Genomic DNA, 24,813 nt, shown 5'->3' on the forward strand with positions numbered 1-24,813 from the left:
AACAGTTTTGAAATTCTGTATTTTAATTTTAAATGATAAGCAATTTTGTATTGTAGTAAAAGGTCACTGCGTTCTTTGAGAATATATAAGCCTTGTTAGATTTTAGTATTCAAAGGTCACGCTCAATGCATGTTGAAACTAGATTGCGTCTGTTACAGTCAAACATGGTATTATTAAATAGTTTTTGTGACTACCAACTTGCATTACATAGCACTTTTCGACCTGAAATTCATAAGGCAGTTGTGCGACCAATTTACAGCGCTGTCGGTGTCAGTTTTTTATCGTTAGAAGAAAATTCATTAACATTTATGACTCATATGATCTTGCCATTATTGGCGTATAATTTGGTTTACTTTCAATACCAAAATTAAAAAAAAAAACTGAATTAATTAACATTATTTAACATTATCAATTTATGAAATTTAATAAAGAAGCTGTTGTGTGTCATTGTATGAATGACACACAACAAACATGAATGCTTTGGCAAAGTCAATAATGTTAATTAATTTAGTTTTTTTGTTTTTTAATTTTGCTATTTAAAATTATTATTAATTTTTTTAAATATAATTATAAAAGCATTTATAAGATTCATCTTATAATGTTTCATTTGAATACGATTTAGTGTCTACTTTAATATTTTTTTTACTTTTTTTAATTTTTTTTACTTTTTTGTAAAAAAAATCTCATTATGGTTTTTTTATGGCGCCCCTACTATCTTGGCGCCCTACTATCTGCCCCTCCATCTGTCCCTTTTGCCAGCCCTGTATATATATATATATATATATATATATATATATATATATATATATATATATATATATATATATATATATATATATATATATATATATATATATATATATATATATATATATATATATATATATATATATATATCTTAATATATATAAAGGGCAATGTGTGTGTGTTTGTTTGTTTGTTCTCTATAGAAATCCAAACCGCCGGACCGATCTCGATAAAATTTGGCATGAGGGTAGTCCTCGAGGGGGAGAAGGTTCTTAGCTGGGTTTTGACCCCGTACCCCGACCCCCGGGGTCAAGGGGGCCCAAAAATGGGCCCCCTGACCCCGGGGTCAGGGGGGACCATTTTTTTGGGCCCATTTTTGGGCCCATTTTTGTGTAAAGATATCAGGTAAGCCAGTTTAAATATTGGCCCGGTAAACGCCGGGTAACTCAAGCTTGTATATATATATATTGAAAAAGTCTTTGAAAATTGCATCATAGAAATAAATATAGTTCAAACGCTGAACTATTTTATTACAATAACACGTATAGGCAGATCAAAGATTATAACAGTGTCTCAGAAACGTGGCCTCTAAGTTGATGGCGTTTTTTTGAATAATACTTTCACTTTTGCAAGCAACCTTTCACATATTTCATTTTTGTAAGCAATGTCTAATGGATAATAATTCCAAATATCATAGTGTCTTTCCAAACTCTTAAGTCAATTACGAGTTGATGGCACTTTAACTTCGTTATATCAATAAAATTTCTTTTGCGAGCTAATTCTGCTCCAAATTTTTTCAAATATTTAACCAAAGATTTAGACTTGCTTGAAATGCAAATGCTATAATAATGTTGTTTGTCTATGCTCTTACCATTAAAACGGAAGCACATCATTTCCTCAGAAGAGTTGATATAAAACCGAATCAAGGTTAATTCATGCACTAGTATTGTAGATGCTACTTAGACTGCGGACCTGCAAATAAATGTCTCACCAACTTCATTGAGTATAGCTTCTGCAATCTGTGCCATGAAACTTATTTGATACCCTTTATTTTTAGATATCTTAGCTACCATTTTACCGGAGATTTTTGCACCCATAGGAATATTTCTGAAGTTTATAAAAGAGTTTGTCTTCCATATTTTTAAGTTTAGCATTTTTAGGCAATAAGTCAAGTAATTTATCCCAGTTATTTATAATACTTGTCATCTTATTTTTACTTTGAGTAAATTTAATGACAAATTTTTAATTTTGAATAGCAGACTTTTCTCGCACAGACTTCTCCGTAAAACATGGTATAGTCATTTTATTCCATAATTATATTCCATAATATTACCAACATTCTTCTTCTCAATCGAAACCAAATTAAGAAATTTTTATTTGAGTATATATTTGATGAATATTATTTTTATCTTTTATTACTATTGCTTTTTTTATATTACTGTATTTATAAAACTATTATAACTTTTATTTTATATTGTCTTTTTTAACTCTTCTAATATTACTCTTATCATTAATTTATCTTTGCTTTAAAAATCTTATTCATATTATTTACAATGATAGTGATAGTGATTCAATTGTAGTAATAGTTTTATGGTTGTTGTTCTAATTTTTGCAATTGCTATGTTCATTTTAATAATTTCTGTCACAGTTATAAACTTTACTATAATTATTTTTACCATAGTTTTTATCATTAGTTATAGTTTATTTATATATAGTTACTATTTGTAATGTACTTATACTCACATTATTATTAATATTATTATTATTATTTTTATTATATTATTATTGCAATTAATATTATTATCTTTATTTATTAGTGCCTTATTTTCCTTTCTTTCTTTCCTTTTTTTTCTTTTTTTCTTCCTCTTTATTTTATTTTAAATTCTTTCTATGTTTTATTCATGAATTTTTTGTTTGTTTGGCTTTTTTATTTAGATGTCACTCCATTAACTAGTTTTTAACTATATGAGTGACACCTAACCTTATTTATGTGAGTTTATAAAATATTATTGTAAATTTTCATATTTTATGGTAAAATAAATGGAGTAAATTAAATTGACAAACGTCAATTGAGATCTTTTTAATAACATCACTTAATCTAGGAATATTACCCAAAAATTCTAAAAGGAAATGATATTATTCTAATATCTGCTTTGTTTTACATTTCAAATTTCCACATATACAATTTCTTGCCTATTAAATATTGGAAGGGTAATCAACTTGTCCAATTAAATTATTCTCTTATATCTTATACATTTAAAGTATAGTTTATATTTAAACATATAAAATATATAATAGTTAAACAATATGAGTTATTTAAGCAAATTTTCAAACTTTTAACAATACTTTAAAATGGATTTGCGCAAACGGTTTTAATGCATTTATATATTTTATTTTTTTATTTTCGTGAGTTATAGTTACTTGAAAAAAAAAGTTCTCATCCCTAATATATATATACATATATATATATATATATATATATATATATATATATATATATATATATATATATATATATATATATATATATATATATATATATATATATATATATATATATATGTATATATACATATATATGTATATATATATATATATATATATATATATATATATATATATATATATATATATACATATAGAGTTTAGTCAATTTTTATAGCGAATGCAATTTTTTTAAATTTAAAATTGCATTAAATTTCATAAGATATTTTTATTTCAAAATGGTTTCAACCATTTCTGTAGTTAATTTAGTTCCAAAGATATACGTGTTTTAATATTTTCAATACATTGACTTTTTATGAAATATTTTGTTAAATTATCTCATTAAATTTTTGCACCAAAAATTAAAGAAAAAACTTGTAATTTTCTTGCGTAAAATGTTGCGTTAACAATCCTGTAATAAAACTTAATTAGAAATTAAGTTGTAAAAAGGAATTATTTGTATAAATAAAAGTCAGCAGTAAAATATATTTTAAAATTAGTTTAAGAGAACTTTTCAACGTTTTAAGTTTTACTATTTCAAGCGTAACAAAACTTTGAGGGTAAATATTGATTTAAATCAACTTTTATTACCTTTCTTTAATATATCAAGTTATCAAGTGGATCCAAATAACACATTCCGAAAACGTCAAAATACGTGGAAAATAACGATTAGTCTTTAAAAAAATTACAACAGTCGACGAAAATATTCAAATAGTCGACGATTTCCTAATAATACATGTTCTAAATGACACGCAGGTCCATGTTGATGGTCATTAACAACGTGCCCCAAATTAAATTATGTAACAGCGTACAACATTGAATAAATAATTTATATACAAATAACAAATGAGATATGCAGTCAACGCCGACATAACTTTTCAAAATTGATTGAGTTAATTTTAGATATTGATATTATCGGCATTAAAAACATCAAAAGGCAACTGATTCCCGATATTAACAATTCGGTAAGAGAAACTATATTTGCGAATATCTAGTCGACATTGTTGTTTTCGCATTTTGTATTTATGTCCTCGCGTGTTGTTTTTGTTGTCAAAAAGAACATAGATTTATCAATTAAGACCAAGTTGTGCAGAATTTTAAAGCAAGTTGATAAATTATGTTTTACTCACCTTATTTCAAGCGACTCCAAATCAAGCAACTGAAGTCGGTTATAGTAGGTCAAATTGCTTAAGTGCAGGATTTTCTTTATGAAACGTTTTTGCACGTTCTCAACTACCTTTATCAGTTCAGTATGAAATGGCGACCAAACTGGGGAGCAATATTCTAATAGAGGCCTTATATATGTATTAAAGTCTCTTACTAAAATACTAGGAACGCGGGACTTAAAACATTTTAAAATAGGGTATGCTCTAGTATTAGCTGCATGTACAACGTTTGAAATATGCTTTTTATAGTTCAGTTGAGAATCAAGAGTCATTTTTTTCATTAACCGAGATCTTTTGGAATAGAAGACCAAGCTAAAATATGATCTCCTAACTTATAGATAAAGTTAATGCATTTTCTCGATGGAGCACGCGCGATCCTATGAACAAAACACTTACTGGAAGAAATGGGTAGTTGCCATGTTCTGATTAAAATATTACGTTTTCAAGAGTATTAACTAGGTGATGGCTATGATCCGTATTGCAAAATGAACTGTATAAGTTGATGTCGTCGGCATAAAGCTTTAAAGACCAGTCCAGATTGTTAACATTTTTGTGATTTACTATTATTTATATCCTATATTCCTAAAATAAATAGTTGTAAATTTAACTCATTACAAAATATAGGGAAAATCAGCTTCAGAATATGAAAATTTGTAAAAATGTTGGGTGGCTCTAATTTTTTGAGCCACCACTGTACTACAGCCTGCTAATACTTGCATGAATTTCCTTTCGGTTTTAGTACTTCTTTAATGCGCTGCGGCATTGAATCCACCAAATTTTTGCAGATGTCAGCTGAAAATGAGCACAGATAACTTTATTTTTTTCAATTAAATCCGGGATGGAGGAAGGCTTTTCTTCGGCAACTCGGCGTTTAATTAAAACCCATAGGTTTTTGATCAGGTTTAGATCTGGCGAATTTGAAAGCCAGTCCAATAATTCAATTCTTTTTGATATAAACCAGTTTTTAGTTTGCTTTGAGACGTGGCAGGGGGCTGAGTCCTGCTGGAACACGGTGCAATTGTGAATCGCCATGAATCGTTCCAAACTGTCATTCAAAATATTAATATACGCTGTTGAATTTAAAGTTTCTCCTTGATTTATAAATCGAATGGAACCACGGCCATGTTCTGAGAAGCACCCCCACACCATCACATGAGCAGGGTGCTTAACAGTTGGAACTGTAAACCTTGTGTCAGTTGCTGATGAATGTTTAGGGCGTTGAACCCATTGTTTATAGCTTGCCATCAAATAAAAATTATTCTCGTCACTAAACAAGACCTTTGCCCTATCTTCTGATGTCTAATGAGAGTACTTCTTACAAAACAATATTCTCTTCTTCCGTTGGATATCATAAAGAAAAGGCTTTTTTAAAGGCCTTGACACCCGCATAGAAAGTCTGTTGCATAAAATACGTCGAATATGACGGAAACATTCAAATTTAAATTCCTTTTGATAGCTGAAGATGTAATAGTTGGTGTTTTCATTACTTTTCGTCGAATTAAACGTTCTTTCTGCGCTGAAATAAGCCTTGCTCTACCAGGATGATGTTTAGGTTTAATTGAACCAGAAGAACTAAACTGCCTTACAACACGCGATGCTGAAGATTGTGATATTCCCAACCTTGATGCAATGTCCCTAGTGTTATAATTTTCCTCAAATAATAAAATAACTTGAGATATAATCGATTAATTTAATGTTTTCTTCTTTACCATTATGGTGTTTTAAAATGACTGAAATAAAACAAGTTAAAAAATTAGCCAGCTACACAAATTCACAACTTCTTAAAAATAATTGACAACAATAATCGTTTCCTTATTTATACATAATTAACATTTTTACTGCAATTCCAAATCCGTCAGATGCTATTTTTGCATATTATATCATCAGATATATTTAATTCCATGAAACAAATTTATTCATCAAGATATTTATGCATGCATCCTACTTATTATGCTATTTTCACACTTTCATCATTAAAATTTTGATTTTGTCACTGAGTCTTAAATTAAGTCCGTAACTGTAAAAGTAAAAAAAGGCGAAAAATGTTCGAAACAAAAATAACAAGAACTAACTAATACGTAGAAATAAAACGCTACCAATTTTTGTACACCCTTTTTTTTCGCCAAAAGTAACAAAAGAAAAATATCATTTTATTTTATTTTATTTTGTAGAAGTTTTTGTGTTTGCATTTCCGTTTGTAGTTTTTGTGTTTGCTCTTTCGTTTGCGTAAAGTTTGTTTTATTAGTTTTGCAAATTATTTTTATTTTTGTTTGCTGTAGTTATTAATTGAGTGTTTTCATATTTTTTGTCTTATTGTTTAATTTATTATAACTTTATCGTTATAATTATTTTAAATTAATTCAATTTACGCATGCTTTTATTTATTATCATTGCTGTTGGTTATTTTTTGTTTGTTTGTTTATTTTATTTTGGTGTCACTCCAATGACTAGTTTTTAACTATATGAGTGACACGTAACCTAACTTTGTAAAGTTATAAAAAACTTGTAATTTTTCAATTTTTGGTTGAATAAATGAATTAAAAAAAAAAAATTAGAGAGTTTGTTCTTTTTAATTTGAGGCAAATTCACTAATGATGTCAACAAAAATCAGTGATGTCGATCACTTCATGCTTGTTTAAAATTATAGCCAGACTAAACAAACGTTCTTGGCCCATAGTTAAACTTGTTTAGTTTTATATGAGTCTAAATTTACTGAAACTTCTTTCACACGTAGCAACTTTGACTGGTAAGGTGAGGAAGATACGAGTAGCGATTGCCGTTTTAGGACAAGTATAAGTCAGAGAATACTTATAATTGAGCTGCAAATTATCAGTTGGGCTAAGTTTTTTAAAGTTTTTATCATTACAGCTGTTTGATATTTAAAAAATGCCGTTTTTGACTGAAATTGAGAACAATCTAAACTGTCTTGTATATCTAAGAGAAATTTTTGGCTTTAGCTTTCATCCTCTGAATCAAGTTCATCCACTTAACTTTTAGAGAGTGAATGCCCACAGAGAAAGTCAAAATTGGTGGAAACGGCAGACATAGCCTTAAAACTGACACTTAGTTTAGGTAAAAATGCTGTCAAATACAAGGTTGCAATCAGATGCTTATGCTGTTTCTGCTGTGAGGAGGTAAAAGTTGTCTTCAGCCTCATAAAGGGCTATCTTTTTTACTTTGCGCTTCCATTTTTATTTGAAAGCCACCTTCAATTCTATTCTGTTTGGCTGTTTCTGTAGCATCTATCATGATGTTGTCCACTCCAACATCTCTAAAATTCTGAATGGAAGCCTATAATTTTTTTTGCTGCAATGTCAATTGAAATGTTTTCATACTGAAGCAGTTTGTTTTCGCAATTGAATCAAGCTCAGAAAAACTCTTTTTTTTGTTGACGAATGCCTTCTGTTGGGCCCCAAAGGGCGATATTTTTAGCACAAAGCAAAGTGCATCAACAATTTCTTTCAAGATGCCTCTTAACTTTTTCATCTCGCCATTAATAACTCTCTGCAAATCAGAATCCATAGTCTTTCCTTTTTTAAGGTTATTTTTTGAGAGTTTTTCAATCAGAGTAGCATTTTTGGTTTTCATTGCTGTTTTCATGTTCAGGAGTTCTTGGGATTAGTTTTTTCCAGACACAAAATTCTATTGTAATTTCTGAGAAACCATTGGTTTTCATTGATGAAATAACAAAGAGCAAAAAAAATAATGAAACTCCTTTACTACTGTAGAGCAACCAATAGCAAACAAATTTAATCACCATCGTAATAAATTTTTTCATACCAACTTGTGCTAAAGCGATGCATTCTATTGTCACAATTTTTCTCTAGCCCATCCTGAATCAAAGAACATCTTTCTTTTTCCATTAATTTAGACTATGTTGCTGGATCCCTGTGTTGAAAGTTTTCTACTGAGATTGGTGGAAAATCTGATATTTTTGAATAAAGTTTATTTGAAGCTCGGTTAAAAAGTTGGAAATTTTCATCTTAAAAAAAGATAGTTTTATAAAAATATATTAACTATATTATTGTGAAAAAGCGCTTTTCTGTTCAGTAAATGACCTTTTATAAGCTGAAGTTTATGTGACTTGGCGCAATTTTAATTAGTTTTTTTATAAACTTGACGCCATAAAATATATTTTTTTAACTTTTTATTTATTTGATTTTTAAGAAATTTTGCGTCCTTTTAAGTTTGGCGCCTAGGGCTGCGGTTTGGCTGGCTTCGCCTTTAATACGATCCTGTATACAGGGTCAAGTGACGGATCAGTACATTTTTTGTGTGCGGGGAGGGGTGGAGAAAGGGTGGAGGATGTTGATACTAAAACCAAAAATTATTTTTTAATTTCTAGCACGGTTGGGAGTTGGGGGAGGGGGTTGGGGTGGCGGTGGGAGTGCATAAACTCATCCCCCCTCGATCTGTCTTTGACAGGGCAGGCCAGAGAGGGGGCAATTGAAGTACTTTTCCCCGGGCATTACATTATATGAGCGTCACATATGCTTAAAAAAAACAATAAATTATAAATACTTGAAAAAGACTGCTTATTTCGCAAACGACAGTGAAATTATTCATTTTAAAACTATTGAACAGGAAATTTAGCTGATAACCAACTATATAATTTTGGCGAAGTAATTTTATTTGGATTTTAAACGTTATTTACATTTAAAAGAAAATACTCTACCAGGTTTTTTTACAACTTGAATGCACACATTTTGATAAGCCATTTTGATTAATACACCTTTTAATTGGCGATATTTGTTAATATCGCCAATACCCTCCTCAGATCATAGGACCTTTATCTAAATAGAAAAACAACGAAACTCAGATAAGGTTAGTAAAGGTTGGCTTGATTGGTGGAAGACTGTGGCATCGCTCTTATATTTGCCATGTTCCGTTTTTGATCGTCTAGTTTAACCAGTTCCAGTGTTCAATCAAAATTGCAGTCTTGGAACGGAGGTTTCAAAGGGTATTGGAAAAAAACTTCACATTAAAATTCATTAACAAAGCAATATTCGCTATAAAAACTATTTTAATGGTACGTTTGAACTTGGTGGTACGTTTGTATTAGTTGCTTGCAACAAAACGTTACATTTGCAACTTTTTGTTAAGCACAAAGAAAAAGATAAACGCATTCAAGCTCATTACTTATCCTGGAAATCTGGAATAAATTTTTTGAGAATTGCAGCAAATTGGTAGTTTGAGAAGTTTAAAAAGGATTTCAGGGTTGCATTTGAAATTACCCATAAATCAAGCTTTTTTTTAAACTAACTACTTTATTTATACCAACTTTTCCGTCACAATCGAATGTATGTATGTATGTATGTATGTATGTATGTATGTATGTATGTATGTATGTATGTATGTATGTATGTATGTATGTATGTATGTATGTATGTATGTATGTATGTATGTATGTATGTATGTATGTATGTATGTATGTATGTATGTATGTATGTATGTATGTATGTATGTATGTATGTATGTATGTATGTATGTATGTGTGTATGTATGTATGTATGTATGTATGTATGTATGTATGTATGTATGTATGTATGTATGTATGTATGTATGTATGTCTGTTTGTATGTGTGTATGTGTGTATGTTTGTATGTATGTATGTATGTATGTATGTATGTATGTATGTTTGTATGTATGTATGTATGTATGTATGTATGTATGTATGTATGTATGTATGTATGTATGTATGTATGTATGTATGTATGTATGTATGTATGTATGTATGTATGTATGTATGTAAGTATGTATGTATGTATGTATGTATGTATGTATTTATGTATGTATGTATGTATGTCTGTATGTATGTATGTATGTATGTATGTATGTATGTATGTATGTATGTATGTATGTATGTATGTATGTATGTATGTATGTATGTATGTATGTATGTATGTATGTATGTATGTATGTATGTATGTATGTATTTATATATATATGTATTTATCTACGTATGTCGTCTTATATTTAGTAACATTTGAATGATGATGCGTGGGGTGATTTTTTTTGCAACTATTTGTCATTTTTTCTCAACAACATTTGGAGGTAAATTTATGAAATTTTCTTCATTTTAAAATATATATTTAAAAAAATAAAATTAAATCTATTTTATGATGTTCAAAAAAGCAAAAACAAAAGTTAAGTTTTATTGTATTATGGTTGGGTTTTTAACGATGTAATCAATGTAAAAAATAAAAATGAGTGAGATTCTACCCTTCTTTAGCACATTTTTTTGAAAGATGAAGAAAATATATTTTAGCCCGTCTCTAGTACTTTGTCTAAAATTTGTGATAATAAAATGCGCATAAAAAGCTGAAAACTTAAAGAAGAATTTAAACTAAATTGCAAGTCGCAATATAAAAGTAAATTCTTTTTTATGTTTTGTTTTTGTGGTTCAAAAAGAACTTAAATATTAGCTACGGAGCACTGGCAAATAGTGTTTGTTGAACATTTAATAATATCACTAAGTAGTTGTATAGTATTATGCATGTATGAGCAAAATCAAATAAGTATAAAAATGTAAAATAGCTACACAAGCTAAAAATTCTATTTAAACTTTTTTTGCATGCAAAAAATTTTTTTGAATTTATTACTAATTTTGACTTGCTTATGAAGAGCAAATATAGCTTTATAATGAGAGTAAAAAATGAAATTAGTAGTATACATAAAACAAGCATAGCCTTTATGTCTAGTCCAATTAAAATTGAAAAATAAATTAGTCAATGAAAATTTCCCGATTCAAAAAACTTTTTCTAAACATTTATCTAAACATTTCTTATACAGATTATAACTCTTTTAATGAACATATATCCTCAATATGTTCAATTTTGAAACTTTAAAATCTAACATATAATAAATTTGAAATAATATTTTAAACTTTAAAATACAACTTTTTGACCTGATAGTATGTCAATATTAGTAAGCAATAACTTGATTCTATAATGTAAATATTATAATTGACTCTTTTGGTGTAATAAAATGTTACAAAAAGATGTGGCACCTATAAATTATTTAAAGTATGTAAAAATTCTCAATGCAAACGAGGCATATTCATTGATTTATCAAAAGCATTTGATACTGTTGATCCTCATACTTACTTAAAATGCTTGGAAGTATTCTAAATATACACAGTAAAAAAATATACCCGTTATATTTTTAAAAAACAAACGCTAGATTTCGTGTTTTATAGCGGGTAATCACCGTTATGTTCAATGTATAATTCGTATGAAAAAAACATAATGGCAAACACCGTTATGTTTTTATGTTTGAAAATCTAATAATACACAGTAAATGAAAGACCCTTTATATTTTAAAAAAACATAACGAGAGTTTTCCTCATACATAAGGGTTAATTGCTATAACGTTTAATACTTAATATGTATGAAAACAACATAACGGTTTTAACGTTATGTTTTTTCATAGCAAAATTGCCTTGAACATAACGGTTGCATAACGCCAGTTAGCCGTTATGTGAGAGGAAATCTCCCGTTATATAACGCCTATTTTACAGTTTAAAGCCTTAAATATCTGGTATTTATGTGTTATGTTACCTGTTATGTAAAATTAATGTTTATTTTTAAGTAGATTTTTTGAAACACGTAATTCTACATAACTAATAGCAGAAATTGCTAAATAAACAAACAAATTAACTTTGAACATTTTTCATGTTTATAAAAGTCAAATTAAAAAACAAAACAAATTCATATAGTTTAATTTCTTAAGATGTTTATATAAAATTAGTTTTCATAATCGTGAAAATTATTTAAAAAATAATTGAAGAAAATAACTTATTAACATCTATCAATTCAAAAATACTTCACATAGCTGTAAAAAGATTGCAAAAGAAAAATGCATTTTTTTGATAGTAAAGCCAATTGCCCGAAGCCCCAAATATCTTACTAACATCTTAGAAGCTGTCCAAAACAAGAAGAATATGTCAGATCTAGCAAATAGTAAGCGGCTATCAAAACAATCATCATTTCATATGTAATGATCAAATGCTGAACATCCATCTCGACACCTCTACGACTCCTTACTCCATGTTCCGTTTTATTAAAGATAACTTGTGAACCATACAAGCTTGGGACTCTTAAGTGTTCATGTATTGAATCATACTAAAATATTATAAATACAAAATAAGTATAACAAACACAAAAGAAGAAATTATTATTAATACACTAAATGGGTTAGAAACAATGTTAAGTTTACATTTTATAGAACTTGCTTAACACTAAATAAAAGAATTAATAAAATTTACACAAACAACTTTCTTAAACAACTTATCAGTTGTCTTCTTAGAAATAAGTTATTTCTGGAGCAGCATTAAACTTTCAGTATGGGTTTGCAAATCAAGAGAAACCAACATCTTTGGAATCTTAAGAGACGAGTCTTTAAAAATAAGGTTCAGACGAATCGCTTTTTCCAGCATCAATCAATATGTACATCATCAATCAATATGTACCTCATCAATCAATATATACCTCTTTTTGTAAATACACTATAAGTCTCGTTATTAAAAAGTTGTCTGTTTAGAATAGACAGTGTTGAAAGCGATGGCTTTTTGTTCTTAAATTCATTCTACGTGAAAGAAAAAGTTATACATATGCTTTATTTTATAGGAGCTGACACTTAATATTAATTAAAATACTTCTGAATTTTTGAGTCTAAGTTTACTTAATTAGACTTTAATTTCTGATATTAGAATTAGAAATCATTTTTATCCAAAAATTAATAAACACAGAGAAAATCTTATTACAACATCTTGTAATTGCTGTTCTTTATCTACTTTACATCTTGTAATTGCTGTTCTTTATCTACAACTGAATCGGACAAAATTGGATTTACTGCTTGGCTGCTATTATTGATGGAACTATTCACAACAGAAAAATGAGGAAAATATTACCAATTTTAATAGAAATAAATATTATGGTATCAAAGTCGTGATTTCATTAATAGGTGATTCTTAACAATTTATGGCTGTACGAAGGATATAAAGAAATGCAAGTAGAAGTTAACTTTGCAAAGAATATTTTCCGTAACAATATTCTATTTTTAATATTACGATGATTAGGCGCATGTCAAAAACAAAAAGCTAATAGGAAAAATATTAGCTCTCTTCACCATGTCTTCCATTGAAAACTTGCTTCTCCGAAATAGTTTTATGTGAGATAAATAATAATAATAATAAAAAAAATCAATAAGAGTTTGTTTAACTTCACCATCAAAAGGTATTCTCCTAATCTAAAAATTTATTATATATGTAAATATTAAAAACATAAAATGAATAAAAAACATTTAGTTTCATCTGGTGAAAATTGACAAAATAAAACATTTACAACTATTAAAATTGAAAAAATAAATAAAACAAATCAGGCTAAAGGAATCATATTTATTGCAAATAACATAAAATTTTTATAAAATTAGTTTTCTTTCAATGCAACTATATGATAAGGACTGGCAATGCTAGGGGTACAACAAAAAATATCCCCTTCGTTATAATAAAATGCTGGCCAAAGAAAAGCTAAGCTCTCAGCTGAAAGCTTTTTCTCCTTTTACTTGTATTTTTTGGATAACATAGTATTTCTTGTGAGGTAATAAATACTGTTTTTTCTCCTTTTACTTGTATTTCTTTAATAACATAATAAGCAGAAAATTGAAAACCTTCATGAAACCATAAAGATCAGGAACAATCAGGACAATATTTAATACCATTAATTCGGAGGCAGGTCACAACATTTTTTTAAAAAGTGACTTGATTTAATTCTTGAAAAACTACTCCATCATTAATTTCTCCAAAAGAATTATAAAAAGATGCAACTGTGTTTAAAACCATAACCTTCATAGCACTAAAAAACATATTTTTGAAGTTAAAATGCCTAACATTTTTTATTACTTGGTGTTTCCTCTCAAAAGCCATGCACATATAGTATCGTAGTGGACCAAACTGTCTGGATTGCTGAGGATATTGAATAAGAAAATAACGCTTTGGCATAAACTTATATGGATATCATATAATCCATAAAAAGAATATGATGGCCAGCAATTGCTTCTTCTAAACAAATGAAGTAAGCCTCAGTGGTAACCTGAGAGAGAGACACATTTGAAGAATACGCAGCAGCTTAATAAGACAGGAGAAATGACAATCAATAGTGATGTTTCTTAAAAAAATTAGTAAGATATAACAAATAGAAAGAACTTGAGCATTACCAAAGTTCCCCTTAAAAACCAAATCAACTACTACAGATGGTTTTTCACTGTCTTTTTGGTATTGAAACAATTTTACAAAGTCATTCAAACTATCTATTGCAAAAAAACCTTTTGAAGCCTCATGATTCAAGTGAAGTTCTAACTGCAAAGATATTACACCTTCCAACAATGAAAGGATTAAAAAGAACTTGCTTTGTCAAATCAAATTCCTTAGTTTTAGATAGAAAACTGTTAGATTAAACGCCATATAGTTTTGACCATTTCAAACAATTAACTTGGGGAAGACTAGGATTATCTAGTTCTTTGACGCTCATCTTGTGTTCCTATAAGTTCCTTACTTTACACTGAGAATGTTTATTATTAACTAACATTTTTGACCTAGTTGAATAACAAACTCTAAAGCCCCTCACAACTTTTTTGCTAAATCCCTTTTTAAAACCAGCAGCTGTTTTGCAAGTTGATTAATCATTAATAAAGTGTTTTAAATTTACAATGAATTTTTTACAGTTAGCATTAGTTAAAGTTAAGGAACTAATCAATGATAATTCATTAAAAGATTGTACCAAATCAAGAAGAAGGGGTTTTATAAAGCTTTTTCCCTTAACAGATTTAGAACCAGTTATTGCTAAAGAGAATATTGAGAAAGATTTACTTAAACAGCATTTCGGAATGTTTAACAAGTGAAAATATAAAACCCACAACTTGTGTTTTCCTCTAGATTTGTCTATTGGATTAGTTACACCTAAATCATCTAAATACAATGAGATAAATATTTCTAAAGAATAATCTAGAAATTGAGCATATTCATTTGATGTAAAAATAAACTGAAGTATTTCTTTAAATGTAATACAACATCCATGTAAACTATTTTTGAATACTTACTGAATTTGTGCCATTTTAAAAGAAGTTTGAAAATATCTTGTTGTAGTATATTCCGTTGAAAGTTGTTTAAAAATTGTAGAAATCTCTTCGATTTGTAATTAATTATTAAAAATATTATGCAAGTTTGAAAAAACAATATTGACCACATTTTCAGAGTATCAACATTTTCCCTCGCAAATGAAGAGCTAATGCAGCAAGTTGATATTTTCTATTCTTATTCAAAAATTGAAAACCATCAGGCTTTTCAACATTAAAATTAATTTTATTATTAATTACTTCAATTTCAGTATCAAAAAGAGCAAAACAGTTTTTATTGTGAAGTTTAAAACCTTTTATACTTTTAAATTTTGAAAATCAGTTTTCACAATTGAACCTTCCTGACCATATAATTTAAAATGTGATACCATTAAATATTGTTTACTTGTTTGAAAACTGCAATTAGAACAAGATAAAATTACATTTTGAGATGCAGGTGGTTCAGCTCTTAACTTTGGTGGTTCAGCAACTTGTGCAGCAGTTGATAATAAACTTCAATTTTGGGATAACAAAAACACATCTAAATCTTCAAGTCCATCTTCTTCACAATTGGAGTCTTGGTAAAATCTTGGAAATTGAGGAATAATGAAAATCCAATGAAATAGGATTTTACAAGAGAAAACCCCTTTAAACTTTGGAGAAAAGGGTTGAGCTCATTATTTTTTGCTAAAGACACAACTTTGACTTTCAGATTTTGTTCATTTAAAATGGCTACAAATGTTTCAGAATGGACTTCACATCCATTCCATATGATCTCACTTATATTACTGTCACCAAACTTCTTAGAAGCTTAAAAAGTATAAATTTATATCAAATAATTCAACCATTATTTTTGGCAGATATAAAGTCTTAAATATTAAGAAGAAAAAAATGAACTGTGAAGAACTTGAAGATTAATTAAAAAAACTGAAGATTGAGTAAACAAAGAATGTGCATTAAAAAAAAATGCTTACCATTAGTTAAAAAACTTGCAATATTGCTATTACAAGCAAAAACAATTTTTCTTTCCCCAAGATGCTTGACAAGAACAGATTTTATCATTTTGATCAACCAACTATTGTAGAAGAGAGTAATGCAGTTATTACTATTTAGAAAACTTAAATTATACAAATAGTATATTTAACATTATTTAATACTTGCAATATAAAATAAAATTAATTTTAAGAATAGTTTAAAGTAAATTTTTATGAGAAAGTATTAGTGAGGGATCAAGAGGAACTTCAAATTACTTCGAGTTACTGGAAGTTAAAGTTATACGGGGTTTCAGAGTTCACTGTAGTTAAAAAACAAAAAGTTTAATAATCTATTATTTATCAATGTAAACACTTAAATCATAAATATAATATATATGATTTAAGTGTTTACATTGTGTATAAGAGTGCATGATGTATTAATAAAAAAACATCAAAAAATACAAATTCTCTAAACAAAAATAATAATTTATTTTGAAAAACTTTCACTGGGTTAAGTTCATCAGCATCATTAGTTCGTAAAATAATAAAAAAATATTGTTTTAGGAGCTGATATAGCATATATAGTAATAATATTGTAGTAAGAAACTTAATAATAGAAATATAATGTCTATATGTTCGAAAAAATATTTTTATTATTAATTTATAATATATATATATATATATATATATATATATATATATATATATATATATATATATATATATATATATATATATATATATATATATATATATAGTATATATATATATATATTATAAATATTATGTATAATATTTATAATTTATATATATTGTAGTTATATGCCTTAACTACAACAATAGCAAATAAACCCACAACAATATTCTCATATGCAAAAACAGCATCTATTCAGAAAAACAAAACAAAACCAAAAGAAACTGAAGTGGTTATGATGGCTAAAATAACTAATGATTTTAATAACAAAAAAAAAAAGAATTGAAAACAGCATTATCATTAGTTGAGTTGCTAATCAAACCAATATGGACAAACAAATAAATGAGAGATTGTTTGATAGTGAACTTAAAAAAATTCGAAAAACTAGATACAAAACACTTTTTAAGAAACCAAGGAAACAAATGGGAGACAACGGTACAATGTACACAATGGAAAAAATACTACTTGGGTGTACAATCAGGTGAGCTCAAATAGATCGAAATTAAATCTGCATAAATTACATAGAAAAATTAAAAATACCACTCCAGGACCTTCTGTACAATCTACACTAAACTTGGGTATCTAAAATGTTTAATCTGCTATAAAAAATCTGCCATCATTCATGATATAGCACAAAATCAATTTTTAGATATTTTTATACTGACTGAAACTTGGAAAGAGCCATACAATTCTGCTGCAATTCAAGAAGATATGGCACCAACAGGTTTTAAAACTGTTCAACAATGCCAATATGACCATCGTGAGGGAGGCGTTGCAATAATATACAGATGCAATTTAAATATTAAACCCTTATCATTATCATCTACTTGCCTGTCCTATGAAAATGCATCAGCTAAACCAAGTTTAGCAAATAATTTTTACAAAGTTGTTGCTATATATCAATTCCATCCAATCGTTAGGAGTAGCGTTTTCTTTTTAGAATTCTCTGATCTTCAGGAAGAATTTCAAACATTATCTAGATAAATGCTTCTTTGCGATGACTTTAATTTCCCAGGTACCACTCCAACAACTACCAATCCAAGACTTGATAATATTTTAGATACCCACAGCAGGATACAACGAGTTTAATCTCCAAATCGCGTAGCATTAACTTTTGGAATTGCTAACCTGATTGATTTAGTAATAAATCGCCATAATGACATCTTCCTCAACAAAAACAAGTATTAGATGAGGGTATTTTAGACCACTATTTAGTCCGGGTAGCACTCCAGCATTAACCTCTAAAAAGTAAAACTGTTTAGTTTTTGAAACAATATTTGAAATAACTAAGCTTATCATGTTTTATAGAAGAAATGCAACTGATGCCACGCTGTTTATTACTTAAAATTAATTTGTAAACTGGACCATCGTTATAGAAAAACTGATAACCACCTTAAAAATTGCAATAAATAACAAATTTCTTTTTGTAAACAAACTTTTGTTTGATTACAGCTTATATAGCAGTTTTCAAAGAATTTTTTGAACCAAAAATTTCTTTCGTTAATTTCAATTAAAAAAAACTTTTGTTTTGTAAACAAACTTTAGAAAATCTTTAAAACCTCTAATAACTCTTGGCAGCTTAGAGGCGCCCACCAATAAGAGGATCAAGGTGTTATATTTGTGTTTGTCTTTTTTGGTATTTGCTCAAAATAAGTACAGTTATAAACGCCTAAAGCTATGCATTGGACAAGACGAATGACGGAGGGCATCTATCCGTCCACAATATTGTTTTTTAAAAATCAAAAAATATTATATTTATTGTGAAAGAAAGCTTTGACCAACATCAGTTTGTTTATTGCTCAAGTCAATATAAAATTTGTTGCCTGACTTTTCTGGCAGAAAAAGCCCAAAAAAAGGCTTTCAACAGTCTTATGAATTAAGGCTGCTGAGACTTTTAAATGATTATAGATGAATCAATTTTGTTAGAGATATAACAATTGTAGTCTTCAAAAGTCCCCAATAGTATTTTTTTAAACATGTGTTTGGCCTAAAATTTTTTTTACCTTTTGTGCTAATTTTCATACTTTCATCACCGTTAAGAATCTTAAACGTGCTTAATAAAAAAACAGTTAAAATTTGAAAAGTACTCAAAAGAAAACATTGAACGTGGAATATCCACATTAATTATACGTTACTAACAGAAACTCCTATTTTTTTAACCTTCTCATCAACAACCCAGCAGAGGAAGCTCATGTCTCCATCTCAATGCCATCAATCTTTGACAAGTTCATTTAATTTATATTCAGAATAAAAAAACTGCCCTGACGGTGAAAGAAGCTTATAACTGGACAAAAAAAAAGGAGTAGCGCTTATATTAGAGTTTTTAATCGAAAGGTTTTGTAAAGTTCCGGAGGAATTATTATTTTTTTTTCAAAAGGATATTGAAAACGAGAAATTAACTTTCTTTGTACTGAAATATAGAAAAGAATTAAAACCTTTGATGTTTATTTTGCAAGTAATTTTTTAAGTTAAAAAATTTTTGAAACGTATCTCTTAAAATATAAGGGTTATTGTTTTGATAAAAAATTTATTTTACGAATTAAGCATTTTGCACTTATTTAACTCTATTTTAAGCAACAAAAATAGTTTTTACATTAGAAGCGAGTTTTGCGAATTATATGACACGTTTTTAACATAAATTTTTAGAGCAATTAAAAACCAAACTAAATGCAACCTAAACTAAAACCCTAAATAAGTGCAAAGTTGCTTAATCATGTTATTTTATCTCTTAAAATATGGAAAATACTTTAAAAACACAAACATCCTCACAATAAATAGTTTTAAAACAAAAAACTAATTTTTTTTAGTGAATTTAAAAGAGTTAAAAGAATTATATTAACAAAAACTAATCAAAAAAAATGTTCTATCAAGTACCACCTTAATTTTTGTATCAACACTACACTAATAGTGTAAAAAGTTGAATATATGCATAATTTTAGCTGCACATATTTGAACCTTATCAAGTTATGTTAAAAAGTGAGCCATGGATCTTCATGTTTTTAAGGCTAAATTTTTCATTTATTTTTAATCAAGATCAAACACGTTCTAATTTTTAGACATCTAAATTTGACTTGTTTCTGTTGGGGCAAGTTAATCAGAATTATTTGTCTTCATATAAAAAAATTTACATTCCTTATCCTTATTCCTATAAGTATTGAGCTAGAAATATAAAGTAAACAGAAATAAAGTAAACAAAATTGTTTGTTGTCTATAAATTTTTATATGCAGGATGTTGCTTCTGTTATATAATAATATCCTTAAAGATCTAAATTATATGTTTATATGAATTATGTTTCGTTTGTGGTTACTTTCCTCTAAATAAAGCTAATACGGAGACCGAATACCAAGATCGTTAAAAGACAGGTTCAACTCTATATATATCATCGGTACCGCTTTCACGGATCAGAGTAACTGAGTATGAAGAAAAGGGAAAGTAGGAAGTAATTGACTTAGAAAGATAGCATAGAGAAAAGCAGACAGATTGACCAATTAAAAAACACAAGAACTAAAAACCACCTTCTCATTAGGTTGAACCCTACAGAATCTTCTACGAGTTTAAAGAAGTACGAGTCAGGCAATGGCGAACAACTAACGGCTGAAGTTCTTGTTTTGCTTTTTCAAATTAATTGATAAATATGTATATTTTTTTGCCTGAAAACTAACGTCTTGTTCATTTTGAAAATAAGTTTGTGTTCGGTGAAGTAAGAAAAGCTTTTCTATTATTAATTTTTTCTTAAGATCACCTTATTTTGATATTTTAAAAGAATTTTTTCACCTCTAATCCCTTTAATTGATATTTGGTGTGATAATTTTTTTTAACTAAGTTTTTTAAAAATTCAGCATACTAAATATTGACGACGTAGAAAACTTAATCAAAAAAAGATTTTCAAAAATTAATATTGTTTCTCTTTGTTAATCGTAATTTGGTAAACTTTTCTTCATAAAAAGACGGATACTCAAAGCAAGACATTTTTGGATTAGAAATCCTCGTAAAATTCTTCGTAAAACTGAACTCCCTTTATTTTAAACACGTGTAAAACCGTTAAATACCAAGTGAAAAATTACCTGTCTAAATAAGAAAAAGTTCTGATTTTTCTGAAAATAACTTTTGAAAAAACTTAATTTTTGCAGTCATTTGTTTTTGTTTTTTAACTTAACATGAAGTTTTCTTAAAATTCAATATAATAAACAGTTAATTTATTAAAAATTTTACAAAAAACATTTTTTTATTTATAATTTTTCCCTCTAAGTTAGTTATGCTTTTGTCATGTTTAGGTCAAAATCAAGGCGGACCCCAAAGACATCATTAATTTTTTTTGCAGTTTCGGAAACCTTATAAAATTCTTCATTAAAATTAACTTCCTACCCTTTTTAAAATTAAAAAAAAAATTGACACATCCTATCCAAATATGTATCACGCAGCAAGTAGCATACCAATCGATAATTTTTAAATCAAAAATGAATTCCATGACCCAGAAACACCCTAGAACATGTATATTATATTGTTTTTTGATAGTTTGATAGATAATTTTTGATAGATAATTAGTTTTGGCCGTTTTCCGAACTCTTTGAGGCACTATGCGACGTTTCGAAGTCCGTTATGAAAATTTTTACGCAAAATGGACAAAAAAAAGTTAAAGTTAAACATCCTTATGTACTAAAATTTTGTAATTAAATGTTATTTCCCGAATTACAAAATTTTTACAATAAAAAAAAATACTTTTTGAAACTATGATAAAAATAAAAGTTTATGTCGAAATGAATACTTTCGCAACAGCAACTTGCAAAACAGTCGCTTTCGGAGAAAAATTACTAATGCACTTAACTGTGTTTTATGAACCAAAAAATTTTAATTAACCAAGTAACTAAGTACTAGTAATTTATTGATATTAAAAAGTGCTAAGTGCGTTTAAATTTTTTTATAAATAAATAACGGTATTTATAATATAAACTTTTCATGGCGATCTATACTGCAGGCCTTGCCAACGCGCAAAGGGAGTATTTGACGTATTTGTATATGGGGGCCTATTTTACAAACACTATAAAACAAAAAAAAATTGTTTAATAGTTTTGTATTAACAGGATACAATTTTTTCTGTCAAAAAAATTTACTTTATATTTACAAACTGATATTAAAACAAAACATTTCTTAACTTATAACTCTCTCTCTCTCTCTCTCTCTCTCTCTCTCTCTCTCTCTCTCTCTCTCTCTCTCTCTCTATATATATATATATATACATTTGTATATATACATATATATATATATATATATAAATACATATATATAAATATATATATTTATATATATATATATATATCAATTTATGTATATATATATATATATATATATATATATATAAACACGCATATATATATATATGTATATATAGATATATATATATATATATATATATATATATATATATAATATATATATATATATATATATATATATATATATATAAATTAGTAAAAAACACTTATCTAACTTTTTTCTTCTTCTTAAAGTTTCACCATTGCTGGATTATGTACTCCAGCAATGGTGAAACTTCAAGTAGAAGAAAAAAAGAAAGATTGAAAAGAGATGTCATTAAGGCTGCTGTTTGTTTCCTCTAAACAGCCGAAATCTTCATCTGTAAATGCATTTCTTGAAAAAGATAAAATACCACATTTTTTGAATTCTGCTGTAATATTATTTAAGTTATTCCACCGATTATTTGTGATGATATTAACATATAATTTTGTAACATAGTTTCCTCTGCATTAGTAAATATTTGCTTTATAAAATATTTGGTATAAAACTGCTTTTTGATAGTCTAATATTTTTATGCGTTTTTATTCTGGAGGCAAACATACTATTAGATAACCCAAATACACCTGCAGCCTCTATTACTTTCATTGTTTTATCAAAAACATTTTTTCATGCAATTTTTAAATTTTCTTCCCTTTTAAATCTTTTACATATCTATATATATATATATATATATATATATATATATATATATATATATATATATATATATATATATATATATATATTATATATATATATATATATATATATATATATATATATATATATATATATATATATATATATGTATTTATATATATATCTGTAATAATAGTATCATTAATTAAAAAAATTAAAATAATATGCATAGTAATTCAATGCTTTTTTATCATATATATATATCTATATATGTTTATCTATATATATATATATCTATATGTATATCTATATATATATTTATATATCTATATATATATATATATATATATATATATATATATATATATATATATATATATATATATATATATATATATATATATATATATATATATATATTTATATGTATGTATATTAAGGGGAGAGGGGGCACATTAGGACACTTTTTTAAAAAGATATTACAGATTTTGTATTGTTTGACAAAATTTTAAATTTTTGCAGAAAAATGTAATTTAGGTATTCTTTCTTCAAAGAAAAGCAAAGTCGAGCTAGTTTAAATATATTATTGTCGTTTTTTTTTCTTAAAAACGAAGCTACCCATTGTCCAAAAACTACCTCAAAAGAGGAGGTATTTTAGGTAAATGTTGGGGCCGTTTTGAAAATATAATGAAAAGACAAAAAATCTTTCTTAAATCCTAATTTTTTTGTTTAGTAGTAATTATTACCAATGACAGAATCAACAGAATTATTTGGAGCAACATAATTATTCTTATAAAGAATTCAATTAATTTATGAGTTTTTTGTATACTCAAACAAACTAAAATAATAATGCTATTTAATCACATATAACTCTTAATAATAAAAGGATATTAATAAAAAAACAAAGAGTGTAAATACAAAATGGATGATAAACATAAAATTTTTCTTTTGTTCGAATTGAGAAAACTCATAACATTTAACCAAGTTTAATTGTGGAAAAATCAAATTTGAATATCGTACCAGAACCTCATGATATGCTTCCTGCATTATTTTGCTTCCTACTTATTTTATTTTGCAAATATAAATCACTTTTATTGTGCACACAGGTAGAGGTAGACACTGTTGCAGTAATTAATTTTTTTTTGAGGGTGATACGCTTGTTAAATATTTTCTGTTTTGTGAAAGTTAAAAGTTCTATTTTTAGTGGTCTTTCCTGTGTGTCTGTTAAAACTCTTGATCTTCTTTTTTTTCTGCCTCTTGATGTTTTTTTTCGAGGAGGTGCTTTTGGGTATTGTCTAATAATTTCAAGAGATAAAAGTGGTGCAGATGGCTGTGACGGCTCATCAGTTGAGTTTTTATATGCATTAAGCAACTCATTATTTGGCTCAGTAACTTCAACTATTTTTACAATAGAATGATCACTAACATTTGAAATTTTAAAATCAACGCAGCTTTTTTCATTAATGTCATTATAACTTGATTGATAAGAGATGCAATTAAGGCTTTGGTTCGTTACCTCTGAATAATCAAAATCTTCATTTGTAAAAGCAATTCTTGAAAACGGAAAAATACCACACTTTTTGAACCCTGCAGTAATATTATTTTGTGTAAATGAGCTATTATATACAGAGGTTACTATAATGGCTAAATCATGAATTGTTATAGTTCTTCCTAGGTGATTTAATAACCAGTCATTTTGAGGTA

General features: G+C 27.3%; 1 protein-coding gene across 3 annotated transcripts in view; it reads left to right on the top strand.

The window, feature by feature from the left end:
* Positions 1-24,813, top strand: part of LOC136091396 (carbonic anhydrase 2-like) — a 73,635-nt gene that overhangs the window by 13,157 nt on the left and 35,665 nt on the right. For all 3 annotated transcript variants that reach the window (XM_065818906.1, XM_065818908.1, XM_065818907.1), the window contains exon 2: positions 10,378-10,451. In XM_065818906.1, the coding sequence (XP_065674978.1) occupies positions 10,388-10,451 (64 nt within the window). In that variant the 5' untranslated portion in view covers positions 10,378-10,387. The remainder of the gene's footprint in view (positions 1-10,377; positions 10,452-24,813) is intronic.

The sequence above is a fragment of the Hydra vulgaris genome, chromosome 15 (genome assembly GCF_038396675.1).
Source record: "Hydra vulgaris chromosome 15, alternate assembly HydraT2T_AEP".
Taxonomy (NCBI): Eukaryota; Metazoa; Cnidaria; class Hydrozoa; order Anthoathecata; family Hydridae; genus Hydra; species Hydra vulgaris.